The 21,724-nt window shown below is 43.1% G+C and overlaps 1 protein-coding gene across 4 annotated transcripts in view; it reads left to right on the top strand.

The window, feature by feature from the left end:
* The first annotated feature begins 1,228 nt into the window (after positions 1–1,228).
* Positions 1,229–21,724, top strand: part of camsap2b (calmodulin regulated spectrin-associated protein family, member 2b) — a 59,645-nt gene continuing 39,149 nt past the window's right edge. For all 4 annotated transcript variants that reach the window (XM_045224736.1, XM_045224735.1, XM_045224737.1 and 1 more), the window contains exons 1-2: positions 1,229–1,918; positions 8,808–9,067. In XM_045224736.1, the coding sequence (XP_045080671.1) occupies positions 1,780–1,918; positions 8,808–9,067 (399 nt within the window). In that variant the 5' untranslated portion in view covers positions 1,229–1,779. The remainder of the gene's footprint in view (positions 1,919–8,807; positions 9,068–21,724) is intronic.

Here is a 21,724-nt window from a genome sequence, read left to right as displayed (position 1 = left end):
GAACGAGAGAGAAAGAGAGCTGTACGCATTTTTACATTTTAGTCATTTAGCAAACGCTCTTATCCAGAGCGCCTTACAGTTAGTGAGTGCATACATGTTCATACAGTTAGTGAGTGCATACATTTTCATACTGGCCCCCTGTGGGAAACGAACCCACAACCCTAGCGTTGCAAGCGCCTTGCTCTACCAACTGAGCTACAGGGGACTGTACGCCAGGCGTCAGTCTTCTCTGAATAAAATGTTTGCCTAATTTGTATCCTATTTTCATTCATTGATCTTTTATTGCTATTACTCTTTTATTCACTTACTTTCCTATTGTTGTTGCATTGTCGAGCGGTGAACCTGCAAGTACGCATTTCGTTGAACTGTGTACTTACTCCATGGAAATCATATGTATATAACAACTAAACAAACTTGAATTTAAAAAGCAGTGTGATTGGTCTTATAAGAAAGAGGGTGGTGCATTCATTACCCAGCAGCCCCTGGGGTAGATACGCAACAGCATGGGCGGCCAGCAACCCCACCACTTCCTGTCTGAAATGCCTTATTGTTTTAACTGTCTTCACCCAAAGCCTTCTCTGCCCTAAACCCAAACCACTGATTCAGGATCAGAACACCTCATCCCTGCCTTTACCTCAAGTCTCTCGTGTTCTGCTTGCTACAACTGATGTGGGATCAGCAGCTACATCTCCATTGAGATTCTCCAGTCCTATTCCCAGGGATTTTGAAAAATATATGTTATCGTGATGAGACTAACAAAATGTATGCAGGCATGACTGTAGGTCGCTTGGGATAAAATTGTCTTCTAAATGGCATATATTATAATTATAGAACCGAAAGGTTAAATAAAGATTATATTATATAATTTCACAGCACTGGGATTCACATTGCGTTGATTAATACAGTATACCACCCTATACGTCCTCTTTAGGTAATCACAGTTAATGTAAATAATCCAAGCTCCTAATCACATGGGCTATATGACCAAAAGTAACCATGTTGGCAAACAAGTTTCCTTCAACTCAGCATAACTACATCAAAAGTAATTGTTGTAGTAGACTTAGATTTATAGAGATTTTGGGGGATAATGAGTGTAGGGCTACTGACATTCCAAGTGCGAAGGAAACGCGTGCTGCGGGAATTTCACTGGATACTTGATACGCTGTATCCAGCAGTGTCTGTGGAACTGCTGGGTGGACCGCGCATGCGCACTGGGGGCGCTCGCCTTTGAGGAGTGCGGCAGGAAAAGCGCAGGGGAGACGCCGCCGAGATTGAGGGAGAGGAAAAAATAAAAACACTTATAAAGAAGAACAATTCCGGACAAGGACAACCTTTTCCGTTAACTTATAACTTATAATTTAACTATTCCTGCGAATAGAAGTCGGGCAAATGCGCGACCCGTTTCGTAGATAGACATATCCACTGTATGCTTGGCAACCTGAAGATAATGTCAGGGAATCAATGGATGAAAATTCCCCAAACTACTGCAGTTGCCTGGCTGGAATTCTCGTCTCGTACTGAGAGTATCCGACACATGGAAATAAAAACGGTTAACTTGTAAGGACCGTGGGAAGGAGCCACAACACATCTGGGTGTGAGGAATTATATCGGTGTCCAGTCGGTATTCGGCTAGATAACGCATTTAAAGTTTGAACGGAAAGAACATTTTTGCTGCATCGAATTCCTTTGGACGGGATGTCATCTGCCTCCGGTAGAATTCCACGAGCTAACTGACCATCTCCCTCTCGGTAACGGAGGCCGAGCGAGCCAGGCGTGAAGATGAGTAATGCGGCAGATACCAAGGGGTTGAGGCGAACCTTTATCGTCCCCTCGATCAAGGCTTTTGATCACTATGATTTCACAAGGGCCAAAATATACAGTAGCTTGACATGGCTTGTGGCCAAAGCCTTCGGCTCAGGTAGGTGGCGCCTTTTTTAGTTTTCTGAATATTGGGGTGGAAATGTGTCAAATTTGATGCAACATTTTGACAAATTGTGTCAGTGCGCACATCTTCAGAGGGTTTATCATAATTAACCTCGATACTCCCGATGGTCCAAGAGAGCATGTCTTATCTGTGTTAAAAATGTGATATTTGACCTCAATAGCCTTGTTGAAACATCATCTTCACCACGAGCGATAATTAAACATGCTAATTAGTAATTGAATTAGTCACACTTGGGCGCTCTAATTGACGGTCTGTGTCTGAGGAGAAGTGCAGGTGATGGGCAGACTAACTGTTGCGCATTTGTCCAATATCTCAGATTTGTCTGTTATGAACACGGCAGAGGACGCTGTTGCTGTTGTTGATAATGTACTCATTCTCCCATCTGCATTGATGTCTGTGACATTTGATTGATCAGCTACTGCAGCTGGTCCCTGATGTTCACAGTAATGGCCACATGGCCCTATACAGGTTGTTGGACCATCTACAGTACTATGATCTGGGTGGTTTGATCCCTGAATGCTGATTGGCTGAAAGCCATGGTATATCAGACTGTATACCATGAGTATGACAAACAAATACTTTTTACTCTTCTAAATACGTTGGTAACCAGTTTATAATAGTGATAAGGCACCTCAGGGTTTGTGGTATATGGCCAATATACCATGGCTAAGGGCTGTATCCAGGCACTCTGTGTTGCGTCGTGCATAAGAACAGCCCTTAGCTCTGGTATATTGGCCATATACCACACCACCTCGGGCCTTATTGCTTAATTAGATCAATCCATGTGATTTGACCATTGACAATAACACAGTTGTTACTTCACTGGGTGGTTGAAATTAGAATAGAATCTATTCTGAACAGAAAACATTCAGAGGACCATTTCCAGTTGTTTCTGGATGACGGGCAACACTTGGCCTATATTAGAGGCTGCTACCAGGGTAGCTCCAGTGTAGTTGGGGAAAAAGGCTTGGCCTTGGCCAGGAGGCAGTAGGCAGCAGCAGCCCTATAAAGTCAGTCATTCTAGCTGGCTGGCTCAGTGGCTCAGGTTGACGGACTCCAGCTCTCTAATGACGTTTCACTACCATCCGCTCAGTCTGTGTACAGTAATAATGGACAGAGAGAGAGCAAGAGAGGGGTTATGCTATAGCTAGCCTTGGAGGCCAAGGATTCTCACTTTCAATGGCCACACAACACTATGCTATAGCCTGCTGCACATAGACTAGCTAGCCCCTCCTATAGTTTCCAGCATGTCGTTTGTAAGCTTTTCTCAAGTGTATAAAATGGTGGAAAGCGCTCTCTATGGTGGAAAGCCCTGTCAACTGCTCCCCTCGTCTCACCACTCTGCCGTAGAGGACTACAGGCTATTAGCATACCAGGACTGGGTTGTTTTTTCCTGTCCCTCCTGGTGACACACATTACTGCTCCCTTCCAGCACCATGAGAACTGTGGCCCAATTCATCAACCAAGTCTTAGTTTACACACACAGCCACGTTGGGTCTAGTTACTATGGTTCTGACAGTAGTTTGACCCACGTAATGCATAAAATTAAAAACAATCTCTCCCATTCAAAATGCATACTGATCACTGATGTAGATCAACTGAAATATAGCCTACACACAGGTAAGGACTATAAGCGTGATCACAAGAGCATGTACGGACACATACACACTCACTAAATATTTTCCTCTAATATGACTAATTTTGACCAAAGGCATCTGTGTTTTCTGCTTTCCTGTCTGTACAGGATCACTGACTAGGTCCCAATGCTCTCTCTCGCGCTCTCTCTCTCTTTCTCGTCTCTCTCTCTGCAACAAGATCTCACGGTCTAACTTCAGTGTTCAATGTTTGTCCGGGGGGTGGGGGGTGGGGGGGGGATAAACGTCTATGGGTGAAGTGAAAGTAGATTAGGGTTAAGGTTTGGGATAGGGTTAAAACATAAAATAAAATAAAATGTGTGCATGCATGAGTCTAAAATGCTTTGTGAGCGGCTGTTATAGATGGTGCTCTCCACAGACCCTACTCTTCTCCTATCTCTGTAACATCTGTGGTGTGTTGACATGGTAGAGACCCAGTCAGAGTGACAACATTTGTCTCAGTTACATCACAATGCAGGGGCCTCAAGGCTGGGGACTGGGCCCGAGGGAAGGACCAACAGAAGATGCTTCAGCTTTACATACTGGCTCTGGGCACTAACACTCATTAGTCTAATAACGTGTGAATTCATCAGCCACAATCAATGTGAGTGACAACAGCTCTGGTCTGCTTTGATCTGACTTAATTGATGTTCGTACTGCATTGGAAAATAAGTAGTCCAACATTAATTTACATAGTGAGCAACTGAACCAAAATATTACCTCTGAAAGCCACTGCTAAAATATATCAAGTTATTTCTCAGCGAAGTAGCCCACGTTTTGAATCAGACATTATCAACTGCCAATATAGGCTGCACAGGTTTCTAAGAAAGTAATAACTGCATAGTAACAGAAAAGTAATGTTGCTGACTGGTGTACATTCTTTAATGTTCCCTCCCTGTGCTGTGCTCCAATTGGACGACTTCCTGTGGTCGGCACGATAACGGTCGATATATTCCAGGTCCCGTGTTTGGACTTCCTGTGACAGCTACTTCCTGTCTATTTCCTGTTTGATGGTCGACACAAAGGAGCTAGGTTTTCCTTGACGCGGCAGCTTTTGATGAACTTGTGGAAAACGAATACCTGCTTACTCTGTAAAGGTTGCATCTGCACTCCACACTGTTAAAAATAAAGGTGTTTTGTTGATCTTCTAGAAAATATTTGAGGGCCATATGAACCAAGCCATAACACCCCTGTTTGGTTCTTTATAGCACTATTTCTTCTAGCAGCACTTATATTGCAAGAGTCTGTTAACATTGTAAAGCGTAATGTACCGTCCAGAGAAAGATGTGTAGCAGACCGTGTTACGACTGTTTTTGGTATTGTTGCTGTTTTAGGAGGCTATGTGAGGTCATAGGAGCTTTTGTCCACCCTCTCAGGGTGATGAGGTGGTTTTATAGTGGGGAGTGGGGACAGTGTGGGGACTTTATAGTGGGGACAGACAGTTGTTGTGACTAGCTGCTGAAGTGACTGGCTGTTAAGTGGTTGTTGGAGTGGTAAACACCCGTCATTGTCTTAAATAGCCCACTTCATCTCTCTGGGTAAAAAAACACCTTAGAAATTAGCTTCTGAACCCTCCTTGGAAGAAATGTAATTTACTGATAGGCAGAGTAGGGGATGAAGAGTCCTCACTTATGTCGGAAATTATACACAGAAAAATATCAAAATTAGGCTATTATTTTTTATTTTTTTACCCCCTGTAAAAAATATATTGTATGCGTACACGTCTCTGCCTTTCATACAAGTAGGCTACAGTGTCCACTGCACATCCCTGTTTCTTCTCGCCAGTCTACCATCCAGGCCGAGTAGACCTTGTCTAGGGTAGGTTCAAGAATAGATTTTCAATCGGGCGAAAATAAATTAAGCCTATTGGACGGATTAAGGACTATTAGATGGAGGATAATGGAAAGGAGGGCTGTACCTTTAACCTTTTCACGTGTGAGTTCCAAATATCTCTAACGGTCGCCCCCAGCGTGAGTTTTCTTATGCACGTAATGTCAGAATACACTCACTGTTCCAAAATGTGATTGTTAAGCAACAGGACAGTTAACCCACACTGCCTCAAACCAAGGCATGCTGCCTGCCAATTATCTATAGGCTATGTTTCAACTTGTCAATTTCAAAATATGATGATGAAGTTCGCATTTATCCTTTACAATAAAAGGTGACATTTAGAAATAAAGTTGTGAAATCCTTTTATTTTAGGTGCTTTTCAGACAACAATGTTGTTTAGACGTGTTTGTTGCATCATATGTTCTGTTACTACTGTTCCAATCACGTATTTGCGATGGTACGCTGCAGGGACCACTCAAGAATGGTCACAAATATGTGATCGTACGCGTCAAAGGGTTAAGATGCCTGCGCTGTCTCCTGTTTCCCCCTGTTTGCACCTGTGATTCACAGCCATGGCGAGAGGAAATGACCCCACGCACACCAGGAACACACACACACACACACACCACAAACACCCTCATTACCCCATACACACCCTTTCAACTAGGGATTGGGGGAAATCGATACAGTTACATGTCACAATATTATTTTGGACAATATTATATAGATTAGTAAACAAATACTTCACACAGCTTGAGATGCAGGTATCATTTGGTTAGCTAGCAAGAACTTGAATGACTGTTATCCAGTTAGTATATCGCTTGCGTTCACAAATTCACTCTAGCTATCTACTCCAATTTCAGAGCACTCTCATCTCAGTGTGCCAGAGCGCAGAATAACTGATGAATTTAGTAACGCAACACCCACTGAATATAACTGACCGGTGTCAGTAAACATAGGCAAAGAAAGTAATAGTTAGTCACAAATGCTCTAGATAACATGTAAACAGCCTAACCAGCTCTGCTAGGGCGAGTAAAATGTTCAGAGTAAGGTGTTCTCTCATTTGTGTCTGGAAGTAGCTAGCAAGCTAGCCGACTTTAGCCAGTTAGCTTTGCGTGCTTGGTTGGGACGAGCATGCATTGTTGGCAGGCAAGCTGCAGAAGGACGAGTAGGATACAATTCAACATCGTTTATCAGTGCAATTTTGATGGCCAACTAACTGAAAAAGTTTGAGAGGGTTTATCTAATGTTCCTTCATTAGATTTTAGCTCATCTTTCTCTGGCTAGCATTACTTGTTGATCTTTTTGTCGTTGATGTGCATAACTGAGGGAGAGAGAGCCCACCTTTTCATGGTTGTTTGATCAATAGGACTGTAAAGTTCCCAAATGTAAGAGGACTCCCAAGTGGTATTGACATATTTGCAGAAATCCATTCAGGTCTATTTTGTGGCTTTTGGCGAGTGTGTTCTAATGATCCTAAGTCGCACTGTTGCAACTGCCTGTAAACACACAGTCCAATTCAAAGTGAATGATGGCAGGCCTGTGTGGCAAATAAAGGCCTACTGTAGCGCTGATTGGCTATGGCGCACCGGTCTGCGTCGACTCTGGATGAGACAGATGGTTTTATTTACTGCAGTTAATTGTCCAAACGCACGGCCGCTTTCCCACTCTATATTGCTATAGAATTTTCCCAAATGCCTTAGTATACGTAATTCCCAAACATTCTAAGAATTTATGAAAATGTGAAAATGACAATATCTAAGTACTCGCATGACAGAAAATGTAAAAAAAAAAAAAGTCATATTCTTCCTGGGGGTGTATATGAACAGATTTTAATAAGATTTTATTTAGCTAAAATGCTGTCTGTTCCACTTTAAATAGTGAGCATGTTTTCAGCACTTTTATTTCCATGACTAATCAAAACACATTTTCTCATGCTCTCTTGTCTCTCTGCAGCAGACATATACAGAGCAATGTGTTTGGAACATCAAATCACAATAAAATTGCAGTATCGAATCGTAATACATATAGAATTGTGAGGATCGCAATACATATCGTATCGGCACCCAAGTGTCGTGATAATATCGTATCGTGAGGTCCCTGGCAATTCCCAGCCCTACTTTCAACCCGCTCCGCCCCTTTCTCTGCCTCAAAAACACTCTCGGGAACTCTTGACTCATCATGTGATGGCACACACGAGAGAAGAGCAAAAAGTGGTGTACTTTTTGCCCCAGAGTTTGAGTGCAGACAAGTCTATTGTGTGTGTGTGTGTGTGTGTGTGTATCTGGCTATTTTAAAGATAAAGTAAATCAGATGTAGCATGTGAGTCAACAGACAACAGACAAAGAATAGCCTCTCTCTGTCTCACTCACTCACTCGCACACACACACACACACACACACACACACACTAGGGTTGGGTGGTACCATACCGGTGTATACAATATTACCGTCAGTGCACACAAGGGGTGCTATTTCTTTACAAACGTAATAAAAAAAAAAATCTTGATCCAGGAGGGGATTGATTGTCTCTGCTGTAACCAAGAAGCTTAGTCTTGCAAGCTAGCCACTTAGCTAGTAAGTTAGCAAATCAAATGCGTAGCTGGATTCCTGAGCTGGAAATAATTTATATACCACCCAAGCCTAACACATGCACACACACTCTTAAACACACCGTCAGTGGAGAAGGTCTAAGATCTGTGTGTGAGAGAAGCATGTGTGCAATGGGAGAGTGGGGCTCGCACAGGCACGCCTGTTGCCATCACAGTGGACCCATTCTGCAGGGGCCAGTACAGTCATGACTGTATTGTCAGTTATTGTATTACCAAACTAGCCTGTTCCCCCTCTCTCCACAGACACAACCCAAATTGAGCTGACTGTAATGTATCCTCACATCCTCCACAGATGCCCTCCAGAGAAACGGGTGCTTTTACTCTGTTTATGAAATCTACACACTAACCCATACCTAGAGCTGGGCGTAATGGACAAAAATCCATATTGCGATAAATTGCCTGAATTGATGCGATAATGATAAATAGAACGCTAAGTTTATAACATTAATGTGCACCACAGTTTTAAAAAAGTATCCTTTAAACTACTACTACTAGTTTTGATGGTTGTAGCCATCAAATTGTCCCATTAACAATCACCCATACTAACTTATTTCAAACTTCACATTTCTCTAGTATAGGCTACTTATCATAATGCCTGTGATAAGAGATCGGTATGGTAAGTGTCGATAATTTGGGGTTTATCATCACAGCTCTACCCGTACCCACTCTCTCCACAGACACATCCCCAGATGACAGTTATCATATCCCCAAACTAATCCGGCTCCCTCTTTCAGAGAAACTATGTTAATCGTATCACCACACTAACCCCTCATCTCTCCCTCCACAGATGCGGTCCCAGAAGAGCTGGCGGACCCCTTCTACAGGGACCAGTACAACCAGGAGCACCTGAAGCCCCCCGTGGCATGCCTGCTGCTGTCTGCAGAGCTCTACTGCCGGGCGGGGAGCCTCATCCTCCGCAGCGATGCCGTCAAACCTCTGCTGGGACACAACGCCATCATCCAGGCCCTGGCACAGAAGGGACTGTACGTCACTGACCAGGACCGACTTGTCACAGAGAGGGACCTGACCAGCACACCTATACACATGGTAAGGATGGAGAGCTGTCTGGACACACACACACACACACACACACATACACACATACATATACACACACACACACACACACTTACACATACACACATACATACACACACACACACACACACACACACACACACACACACACACACACACACATACACTACCGTTCAAAAGTTTGGGGTCACTTAGAAATGTCCTTGTTTTCGAAAGAAAAGCAATGTTTTGTCCATTAAAATAACATCAAATTGATCCGAAATACAGTGTAGACATTGTTAATGTTGTAAATGGCTATTGTAGCTGGAAATTGCTGATTTTTTTATGGAATATCTACATAGGCGTACAGAGGCCCATTATCAGCAACCATCAGTCCTGTGTTCCAATGGCACGTTGTGTTTGCTAATCCAAGTTTATCATTTTAAAAGGCTAATTGATCATTAGAAAACCCTTTTGCAATTATGTTAGCACAACTGAAAACTGTTTTGCTGATTAAAGAAGCAATAAAACTGGCCTTCTTGAGACTAGTTGAGTATCTGGAGCATCAGCAATTGTGGGTTCAATTACAGGCTCAAAATGGCCAGAAACAAATAACTTTCTTCTGAAACTCGTCAGTCTATTCTTGTTCTGAGAAATTAAGGCTATTCTATGCGAGAACGCCTATGTAGATATTCCATAAAAAATCAGCCGTTTCCAGCTACAATAGCCATTTACAATATGAATAATGTCTACACTGTATTTCTGATCAATTTGATGTTATTTTAAAAACAAGGACATTTCTAAGTGACCCCAAACTTTTGAACGGTAGTGTACACGTACACACACACACATAGATATGGTAAAGAGTGGAATATTAGGGGGGTCTCATTCCATTTTAACCTACCTTCTCTTCCTTCTTCTCTCACACACGCACTCATCCTCTGTCTCTTTGTGTGTGCTCTAAGGTAGGGCTCTGTGAGTACAGTATTCTCAGCTGTGTCTCTTGAAAGGACAAAAACAAGCCTAATAACAAGTTTCCAGTATAAACCACTTACACGGTCCTCTGTAGCTCAGCTGGTAGAGCACGGCGCTTGTAACGCCAAGGTAGTGGGTTCGATCCCCGGGACCACCCATACACAAAAAAAATTATGCACGCATGACTGTAAGTCGCCTTGGATAAAAGCGTCTGCTAAATGGCATATTATTATTATTACAGACAGACAGACAGACAGACATACGGTACTGTTATGTCACACAGGTAAAAATGCCTTTCTTCAGAAAAAGTTGTTTTGATGTGCAAAGGAAAGTCTTTAAAAGTCAGCTCTTTTAAATCTACAGTCCTTTTCAATTGATCATCCATTGAAGAATGTATTATAGCTAGATATGAGGGGAATGCCGTGAGCTTCCCGTGAGGGAATGCGTCAACAGTTATGAAATAGTTATTCTAATCTGATACTGTGTGGCTGAGGATCATGAGTTCAGAGCCTGAACATAACTGCTGACGAAATGGGAACATGCGTTGCAGTTCTCTCTCTATCTCTGTCTCTCTCTTTCTGGGAGAATTGCAATTGCCCTATCTGCTGTGGCACACAGACTCTTTCCCTCCCTAATCTCTCTCTCCTTCCCTCCATATCTCCTCATCAGTTCTTTCTGTCTTTCTCAATCTCTCTTCTTTTCTCTCTATCTCTTCAGCAGCGCTTTCTCGCTCCCTCCCTTGGTCTTTCATTCTTTCTCCCTCTTTTCTCTCCCCCCTCTCTGTCTCCCTCTCTCTGGCCGTGTCTAGACTTGACAGTTAATGTATTCCTGAGTGGCGCAGTGGTCTAAGGCACTGCATCGCAGTGCTAACTGTGCCACTAGAGATCCTGGTTCGAATCCAGGCTCTGTCGCAGCCGGCCGCGACCGGGAGACTCATGGGCGGCGCACAATTGGCCCAGCGTCGTCCAGGGTAGGGGAGGGAATGGCCGGCAGGGATGTAGCTCAGTTGATAGAGCATGGCGTTTGCAATGCCAGGGTTGTGGGTTTGATTCCCACGGGGGGCAAGTTCACTAACTGTAAGTCGCTCTGGATAAGAGCGTCTGCTAAATGACTAAAATGTAAATGTAAATGCAGTTTTTGTATTATGATCATGAAGTTCGGATCATAGAATTCCGAATACATCATGTGTCTACACCCATTTTTTTCCAAAATAATTTATTGTGACCCCACCCCAAATCTAATGACACAACCTTAAAATCGCTACTTTTTTATTTGTATTTTTACATCAATAAATAACCTTAAATTCATTGCATTTTCATCTCTTATCAAAATTAAAATAAACCAATAAATACATTTACTCAGTCAAATTGTATTCTTCAAGTTATCTTTCTCTTATAAACATTTGTATATTGATCCCATACAATAATCGGTACTCTTTTTTAAATGATTAATAGTTTTATTTTGGCAACCCCATTGCAGTTGATTTTGAATACCGCTGGTCTACACCTACATTTTAAATGTGTCCACCATGTCCACATTGTGCCCGATTCCCTTTTCCCGTGCTATGTTCAAAAACCAGTATGCATCCTACAAACGGTGGAATAGGCAGAATATGATATTCACACAACAACAACTTGATGGCAGTAGCTAACTACTGTAGCTATCTATGGTTGGGTGATGTCAACCTGTGTCCTATCATGATTAAGCCTCCCGAGTGGGTGCCTCCCGAGTGGCGCAGTGGTCTAAGGCTAGCTGTGCCACTAGAGATCCTGGTTCGAATCCAGGCTCTGTCGTAGCCGGCCGTGACCGGGAGACCCATGGGGCGGCGCACAATTGTCCAGGGTATGGGAGGGAATGGCCGGCAGGGATGTAGCTCAGTTGGTAGAGCATGGCGTTTGCAACGCCAGGGTTGTGGGTTCGATTCCCACAGGGGCCAGTATAAAAATAAATAAATAATAATGTATGCACTCACTAACTGTAAGTCGCTCTGGATAAGAGCGTCTGCTAAATGACAAAAAATGTTTAAAAAAATTAAGTACCCATAAAACATCTAATTTACATAAGTATTCACACCCTTGAGTCAATACAGTGGCTTGCGAAAGTATTCACCCCCATTGGCATTTTTCCTATTTTGTTGTCTTACAACCTGGAATTAAAATGGATTTTTGGGGGGTTTGTATAATTTGATTTACACAACACTTTGAAGATGCAAAATATTATTTTTTGTGAAACAAACAAGAAATAAGACCAAAAAAATACCTTGCATAACTATTCACCCCACCAAAGTCAATACTTTGTAGAGCCATCTTTTGCAGCAATTACAGCTGCAAGTCTCTTGGGATATGTCTCTATAAGCTTGGCACATCTAGCCACTGGGATATTTGCCCATTCTTCAAGGCAAAACTGCTCCAGCTCCTTCAAGTTGGATGGGTTCCGCTGGTGTACAGCAATCTTTAAGTCATACCACAGATGCTCAATTGGATTGAGGTCTGGACTTTGACTAGGTCATTCCAAGACATTTAAATGTTTCCCCTTAAACCACTCGAGTGTTGCTTTAGCAATATGCTTAGGGTCATTGTCCTGCTGGAAGGTGAACCTCCGTCCCAGTCTCAAATCTCTGGAAGACTGAAACAGGTTTCCCTCCAGAATTTCCCTGTATTTAGCACCATCCATCATTTCTTCAATTCTGACCAGTTTCCCAGTCCCTGCCGATGGAAAAACATCCCCACAGCATGATGTTGCCACCACCATGCAGGTTTGTTGTGGTGCCATATTCTTTCCATTTTTTTATAATGGATTTAATGGTGCTCCGTGGGATGTTCAAAGTTTCGGATATTTTTTTATAACCCAAGCCTGATCTGTACTTCTCCACAACTTTGTCCCTGACCTGTTTGGAGAGCTCCTTGGTCTTCATGGTGCCGCTTGCTTGGTGGTGCCCCTTGCTTAGTGGTGTTGCAGACTCTGGGGCCTTTCAGAACAGGTGTATATATACTGAGATCATGTGACACTTAGATTGCACACAGGTGGACTTTATTTAACTAATTATGTGACTTCTGAAGATAATTGGTTGCACCAGATCTTATTTAGGGGCTTCATAGCAAAGGGGGTGAATACATATGCACGCACCACTTTTCCGTTATGTATTTTTTAGCATTTTTTGAAACAAGTTATTTTTTTCATTTCACCAATTTGTACTATTCTGTGTATGTCCATTACATGAAATCCCAAATAAAAATCAATTGAAATTACAGGTTGTAATGCAACAAAATAGGAGAAACGCCAAGGGGGATGAATACTTTTGCAAGGCACTGTATACGACTTTGAGAGAGAATTTTTATTATATATTTCTGACTAGACATTTTGCGCTGCTTTGGTATAAATCTTAGCTCTGTCTACATTGTTCTCTTGCATTCTGTACATTGTTTATATCATATTTATTGAAATAGGTTATGCAGGCTATAGCGAAGAAATAAACCACTTGGCATGGCCCGGTCAGCTCTTTACTGCGTGGTGCCAGTCAAGTTGAAATAGGCTATACATCATCTGTCACATCACGATGTCGTCACCATCGACGATGGCAGTCAATCATCTTCGATATCCGATACTATCGTTATATTGCCCAACCCTATAGTTAACTAGCCAGCTAACCTCTTTAGCTAGCCAGCAAGCTAGCAAGCAAATCTAAAGGGATTGCAAACGGGTTAGCGTAACTCTAGCTAAACCAAACATTGTTTTTCCAACTATTAGCTAGATGGCTAGCTTTTATGAGGCCAGCAAACACGTTCCCCACACGGTAGTTGGTATTTCCTCCAACGTTTTAATGAAAATGTGCCTCTTGGTCCCAAAACACACGTTTTCCGGAGACTTGTTGGCAGTGTGCTGATGACTTTTGATAGCCTAATTGCGTCCAGACTGAGGAGAAATCTGCACACAATGCGCCCCTGACCACCTTCTGTGGTGGTCAGCCTGATTTGAACACAATCCGACCACAATGCAACTTTTGTGCCTAGACCCGTCTTTTCAATGCGATATTCGTATTCTGATAGCAGAAGTCGCAAGTGTAGACACGGCCTCTGTCTCTGACACGTCTAGACGATAACACAAAGTCACTAGTTCAGTATGTTGAAGATTTGATCAATTGAAGTAGTCACTCAAGTGTGATGAGGGGGTGAGATGGAGGGGGGGGGACTCTTAGTTTGATGCAGTCCTCCCCCCCTCTATAGTATCCAAGGACAGGGTGGGGCTCTCTGTGTGTGAGTGTGCTTGCATGTGTGTCTAGGTGGTGATCTGATTAAGCAGGCAGCTTTAGTCGATATGTTTAAGCAGACAAATGGAGCCTATATGTGTAATGAGGATGTAAACAGGGAATTGACCTTCATCGGCAACAAAGCCCACAGCCAGTTAATTTACTTGCACGGACACACAGACTGACACACACACACACACAGATACAGTATACCGTATACACCACCACACCCCCATTGTCCGTTACACATGCACAACCTCTTCAGTATAGGTGAGATCCCCATAGGAGTTGAGAGTGTGTATGTGCAGACTCAGCAGTTTGTGAAGTTTAGTGCAGATACATTCGCCCAGAGAATAGTTTATAGCGCATATGAGGAGGAATGATGACCTCGCCGTTTTTTCACGCACCGCTACTTGGCACAGGTCCAGGTCGGAAGCCGGGATGACAGTGTGTCAAAGAGAAGGACAACAGGAGGAGGAGTGGAGAGGGGGAGCGTGGCAGACTGTCAGAGGATGAATAGAGCGGGGGAGTGAAGGAATGGAGAGGTAGAGGGGCTGCCTCTTGGCTGGGCTCCAGGGAGGAAGGAGGGAAAGACTGTGCTTGAAGAGCGAGGGAGAGGAAGGCGGATTGTGGAGGTCTGTCAGAGGATGAAAGGAAAAGAGGAGTGGAGTTTGAGGAGTAAGGGCTACTACTTGGTTAAGCTCCAGGTAGAGGAGAGAGGGAGGGAGGAGGAGTAAGGGCTACTACTTGGTTAAGCTCCAGGTAGAGGAGAGAGGGAGGGAGGAGGAGTAAGGGCTAGTACTTGGTTAAGCTCCAGGTAGAGGAGAGAGGGAGATAGGAGGAGTAAGGGCTACTACTTGGTTAAGCTCCAGGTAGAGGAGAGAGGGAGGGAGGAGGAGTAAGGGCTACTACTTGGTTAAGCTCCAGGTAGAGGAGAGAGGGAGGGAGGAGGAGTAAGGGCTACTACTTGGTTAAGCTCCAGGTAGAGGAGAGAGGGAGATAGGAGGAGTAAGGGCTACTACTTGGTTAAGCTCCAGGTAGAGGAGAGAGGGAGGAGGAGGAGTAAGGGCTACTACTTGGTTAAGCTCCAGGTAGAGGAGAGAGGGAGGGAGGAGGAGTAAGGGCTACTACTTGGTTAAGCTCCAGGTAGAGGAGAAAGGGAGATAGGAGGAGTAAGGGCTACTACTTGGTTAAGCTCCAGGTAGAGGAGAGAGGGAGGTAGGAGGAGTAAGGGCTACTACTTGGTTAAGCTCCAGGTAGAGGAGAGAGGGAGGTAGGAGGAGTAAGGGCTACTACTTGGTTAAGCTCCAGGTAGAGGAGAGAGGGAGATAGGAGGAGTAAGGGCTACTACTTGGTTAAGCTCCAGGTAGAGGAGAGAGGGAGATAGGAGGAGTAAGGGCTACTACTTGGTTAAGCTCCAGGTAGAGGAGAGAGGGAGATAGGAGGAGTAAGGGCTACTACTTGGTTAAGCTCCAGGTAGAGGAGAGAGGGAGGGAGGAGGAGTAAGGGCTACTACTTGGTTAAGCTCCAGGTAGAGGAGAGAGGGAGTAGGAGGAGTAGGGGCTACTACTTGGTTAAGCTCCAGGTAGAGGAGAGAGGGAGTGGAGGAGTAAGGGCTACTACTTGGTTAAGCTCCAGGTAGAGGAGAGAGGGAGATAGGAGGAGTAAGGGCTACTACTTGGTTAAGCTCCAGGTAGAGGAGAGAGGGAGGGAGGGAGGAGTAAGGGCTACTACTTGGTTAAGCTCCAGGTAGAGGAGAGAGGGAGGGAGGAGGAGTAAGGGCTACTACTTGGTTAAGCTCCAGGTAGAGGAGAGAGGGAGGGAGGAGGAGTAAGGGCTACTACTTGGTTAAGCTCCAGGTAGAGGAGAGAGGGAGGGAGGGAGGAGTAAGGGCTACTACTTGGTTAAGCTCCAGGTAGATGAGAGAGGGAGGGAGGAGGAGTAAGGGCTACTACTTGGTTAAGCTCCAGGTAGAGGAGAGAGGGAGGGAGGAGGAGTAAGGGCTACTACTTGGTTAAGCTCCAGGTAGAGGAGAGAGGGAGGGAGGAGGAGTCGAGAGGAGAGGGAATATTATGGCATCAGAGGATATAATATATCTGTGTATAGGGGGATGAGAGGACAAGTCGAGTATGACAGTGTGTAGGAAGTAGATAGGAGAGGGGATTACATCTGTGCTCCAGAGAAGGAGAGGAAATGGGGAATGGGTATGTGACCATCTGTGATGGGAGGATGGGTGAGGAGAGGGGGAATATGTCTGCACCAAAGAAAGAGAGGAAAGACAGTATGACAGGCTTGTTGAGGAGAGGAGAATAGAGGGTTGTAGAGTAGAAGAGAGGATAGTGTAAAGGGGATGGAAGAGTGGAGAAGGGAAATATGTGTTGGTGCTCCACTGCAGTACCATAGAGGGTGGGGTCTCAGACCAAGTCTAGGCACGTACAGTGCTATGAAAAAGTATTTGCCCCTTTCTAATTTTCTCTACTTTTGCATATTTGTGATACTGAATGTTATCAGATCTTCAACCAAACCCTAATATTAGATAAAGGGAACATAAGTGGACAAATAACACAACAATTACATATTTATTTCATAAACAAAGTTATGCAACACCCAATTCCCCTGTGTGAAAAAGTAATTGCCCCCTTACACTCAATAACTGGTTGTGCCACCTTTAGCTGCAATGACTCCAACCAAATGCTTCCTGTAGTTGTTGATCAGTCTCTCACGTCGCTGTGGAGGAATTTTGGCCCACTCTTCCATGCAGAACTGCTTTAACTCAGTGACGTGTGGCTTTTCAAGCATGAACTGCTCGTTTCAAGTCCTGCCACAACATCTCAATTGGGATTAGGTCTGGACTTTGACTAGGCCATTCCAAAACTTCCAATTTGTTGCTTTTTAGCAATTTTCATGTAGACTTGATTGTGTGTTTTGGATCATTGTCTTGCTGCAATGGGGATGTCAATCTTTTCAATGTAAATATGTGTTCTCCTCATGCAATGACAATGTTTTCACTATGAGAGGAGTACAGCTCTCGCTATGACCAGTCATATCTGAGTCTGGTAAAACCGAAGCCTTTTTAGGTGCTAGTGTCACCAGTCAATGGTTTAGTGCCATTAGAGCTGGCTCTGAAGACATACATACACACACGCGCGCGCACACGGCAGATCTCTTCATGAGGGGATTAAAGACAGTCAGGGCATGGCTTTTAAATCCATGCTTTACTATCAACACCAGCACTGTTTTTATTTCAGAGGAGATCACAGCTACTGTAAACAGCCTAATACCCACAGCTAAAGCTCATCTCAGCTATCTAGCATGACAGTATCATTCCCCAGCAACAATGTAAAACCTTGAAAACAACCTTTTGAAATTGTGATTCAGTAGTACAGAAAGGTAAAATATGATAATGCTTTTACTGTAATATTATCATACAACTTTTTTCAACATGGAATCTCTGTCCGAAAGGGATGTCCCTGCTATGACATCACAGAGTGCCGCTGGGATTGTAATACAGTATCAAAATAATCCTCTGTTTTAGTCATATTTGTGTATGTATTTCATGTCACATTTACAGTTTTAATTTATCACTTTGGTACTATTTTCAGAAGTATGTGGTAAAAAAAAAAAAAAAAAGACTCTTTGTACAAAACTACAAACTGGTAACACTTGTAATGCAGCCAGTCTTACATTCAAAACCTTTCATTGTGCATTCATTTTGTTTGTACACATCTTTCACCACACAACCATTGATCCAAAATATAAGTTTACAGTTAAATATAATGAGAACATTGGTTTTATCACCAAAATACAACATAATGATATCTTCTCAATGTAGTTATTTTAACAACCAGTTAATCCAATAGCAAAAAAGTCAGAGTGCCTTCAGAAAGTATTCACACCCCTTGACTTTTTCCAAATGTTGTTGCGTTACAGACAGAATTTAAAATGAATTAAATTGAGATGTCACTGGCCTACACACAATACCCCATAATGCCAAAGTGGAATTATGTTTTTCGAAATTGTTACAAATTAATTAAAAATGAAAAGCTGAAATGTCTTGAGTCAATAAGTATTCAACCCCTTTGTTATGGAAAGCCTAAGTAAGTTCAGCAGTAAAAATGTGCTTAACAAGTCACATAATAAGTTGTATGGACTCATTCTGTGTGCAATAATAGTGTTTAACATGATTTTTGAATAACTACCTCATCTCTGTATCCCACACATACAATTATCTGTCAGTCGAGCAATGAATTTCAAACACAGATTCAACCACAAAGACCAGGGAGGTTTTCCAATGCATCGCAAAGAAGGGCACCTATTGGTAGATGGGTACTTTTTTTTTTTTAAGCAGACATTGAATATCCCTTTGAGCATGGTGAAGTTATTAATTGCAGTTTGGATGGTGTATCAATACACCCAGTCACCACAAAGATACAGGCGTCCTTCCTAACTCAGTTCCCGGAGAGGAAGGAAACCGCTCAGGGATTTCACCATGAGGCCAATGGTGACTTTAAAACAGTTACAGAATTTAATGGCTGTGATAATCCCGTGTAGCTCAGTTGGTAGAGCATGGCGCTTGCAACGCCAGGGTTGTGGGTTCGATTCCCACGGGGGACCAGTATGATTTTTTTTTTTATGCACTCACTAACTGTAAGTCGCTCTGGATAAGAGCATCCGCTAAATTATAAAAAATGTAAAATGTAAAAAAAATGATAGGAGAAAACTGAGGATGGATCAACTACATTGTAGTTACTCCACAATAATAATCTAATTGACAGAGTGAAAGATCTGTACAAAATAAAAATATTTCAAAACATGCAACAAGGCACTGAAGTATAATTGCACAAAATGTGGCAAAACAATTAACTTTTTATCCTGAATACAAAGTGTAATGCTGGGGCAAATCCAATACAACACATTACTGAGTACCACTCTCCATATTTTCAAGCATAGTGGTGGCTGCATCATGTTATGGGTATGCTTGTAATCATTAAGGACTGGGGAGTTTTTCAGGATAAAAAATAAACAGAATGGAGCTAAGCACAGGCAAAATCCTAGAGGAAAACCTGGTTCAGTCTGCTTTCTACCAGACACTGGGAGATGAATTCACCTTTCAGCATGACAGTAACTCTCCCGAGTGGCGCAGTGGTCTAAGGCACTGCATCGCAGTGCTAGCTGTACCACTAGAGATCCTGGTTTGAATCCAGGCTCTGTCATAGCTGGCCGCGACCGGGAGACCAATGGGGCGACGCGCAATTGGCCCAGGGTAGGGGAGGGAATGGCCTGCAGGGATGTAGCTCAGTTGATAGAGCATGGCGTTTGCAACGCCAGGGTTGTGGGTTTGATTCCCACAGGTGGTATGAAAAAAAAAATTTACCTGTAAGTCGCTCTGGATAAGAGCGTCTGCTAAATGACTAAAATGTAAATGTAAAACACAAGGCCAGATCTACACTGAAGTTGCTTACCAAGAAGACAATGAATGTTCCTGAGTGGCTGAGTTACAGTTCTGACTTAAATCTGCTTGAGAATCTATGGCAAGACTTGAAAATAGTTGTCTAGCAATGATCAACAACCAATTTGACAGAGCTTGAAGAATTTTGAATAATGGGCAAATACAGTATAGTACAATCCAGGTGTGGAAAGCGCTAAGAGACTTACCCAAAATGACTCCCAGCTGTAATCGCTGCCAAAGGTGGTTCTAACATGTACAGTGCCTTGCAAAAGTATTCATCCCCCTTGGCATTTTTCCTATTTTGTTGCATTACAACATGTAATTTAAATGGATTTTTATTTGGATTTTATGTAATGGCCATACACAAAATAGTCCAAATTGGTGAAGTGAAATGAAAAAAATTACTTGTTTCAAAAAATTCTAGACAATTAATAACGGAAAAGTGGTGCATGCATATGTATTCAACCCCTTTGCTATGAAGCCCCTAAATAAGATTTGGTGCAACCAATTACCTTCAGAAGTCACATAATTAGTTAAATAAAGTCCACCTGTGTGCAATCTAAGTGTCACATGATCTGTCACATGATCTCAGTATATATACACCTGTTCTGAAAGGCCCCAGAGTCTGCAACACCACTAAGCAAGGGGCACCACCAAGCAAGCGGCACCATGAAGACCAAGGAGCTCTCCAAACAAGTCAGGGACAAAGTTGTGGAGAAGTACAGATCAGGGTTGGGTTCTAAAAAAATATCCTAAACTTCGAACATCCCACGGAGCACCATTAAATCCATTATTAAAAAATGGAAATAATATGGCACCACAACAAACCTGCCAAGAGAGGGCCGCCCACCAAAACTCACGGACCAGGCAAGGATGGCATTAATCAGAGAGGCTGAGCTCCACAGCGGAGATTAGAGTATCTGTCCATAGGACAACTTTAAGCCGTACACTCCACAGAGCTGGGCTTTACGGAAGAGTGGCCAGAAAAAAGCCATTGCTTAAAATAAAAATAAAAGCAAACACGTTTGTTGTTCGCCAAAAGGCATGTGGGAGACTCCCCAAACATATGGAAGAAGGTACTCTGGTCAGATGAGACTAAAATTGAGCTTTTTGGCCATCAAGAAAAACACTGTCTGGCGCAAACCCAACACCTCTCATCACCCCGAGAACACCATCCCCACAGTGAAGCATGGTGGTGGCAGCATTATGCTGTGGGGATGTTTTTCCATCGGCAGGGACTGGGAAACTGGTCAGAATTGAAGGAATGATGGATGGTGCTAAATACAGGGAAATTCTGGAGGGAAACCTGTTTCAGTCTTCCAGAGATTTGAGACTGGGACGGAGGTTCACCTTCCAGCAGGACAATGACCCTAAGCATATTGCTAAAGCAACACTCAAGTGGTTTAACATGTCTTGGAATGACCTAGTCAAAGTCCAGACCTCAATCCAATTGAGAATCTGTGGTATGACTTAAAGATTGCTGTACACCAGCGGAACCCATCCAACTTGAAGGAGCTAGAGCAGTTTTGCCTTGAAGAATGGGCAAAAATCCCAGTGGCTAGATGTGCCAAGCTTATAGAGACATACCCCAAGAGACTTGCAGCTGTAATTGCTGCAAAAGGTGGCTCTACAAAGTATTGACTTTGGTGGGGTGAATAGTTATGCACGCTCAGGTTTTCAGTTTTTTGGTCTTATTTCTTGTTTGTTTCACAATAAAATATATTTTGCATCTTCAAAGTGGTAGGCATGTTGTGTAAATCAAATTATACAAACCCCCCAAAAATCCATTTTAATTCCAGGTTGTAAGGCAACAAAATAGGAAAAATGCCAAGGGGGGTGAATACTTTCACAAGCCACTGTATTGACTCAGGGGTGTGAATACTTATGTAAATTAGATATTTCTGTATCCGTAAAAACGTTTTGACTTTGTCATTATTGGGTATTGTGTGTAGATGGGTGAGAGAGAAAAAATCTATTTAATCCATTTTGAATTCAGGCTGTAACACAACAAAATGTG

The sequence above is a fragment of the Coregonus clupeaformis genome, chromosome 14 (genome assembly GCF_020615455.1).
Source record: "Coregonus clupeaformis isolate EN_2021a chromosome 14, ASM2061545v1, whole genome shotgun sequence".
Taxonomy (NCBI): Eukaryota; Metazoa; Chordata; class Actinopteri; order Salmoniformes; family Salmonidae; genus Coregonus; species Coregonus clupeaformis.
Note: the sequence above shows the minus strand (reverse complement) of the source record. Positions and strands in the feature narration are given on the sequence as shown.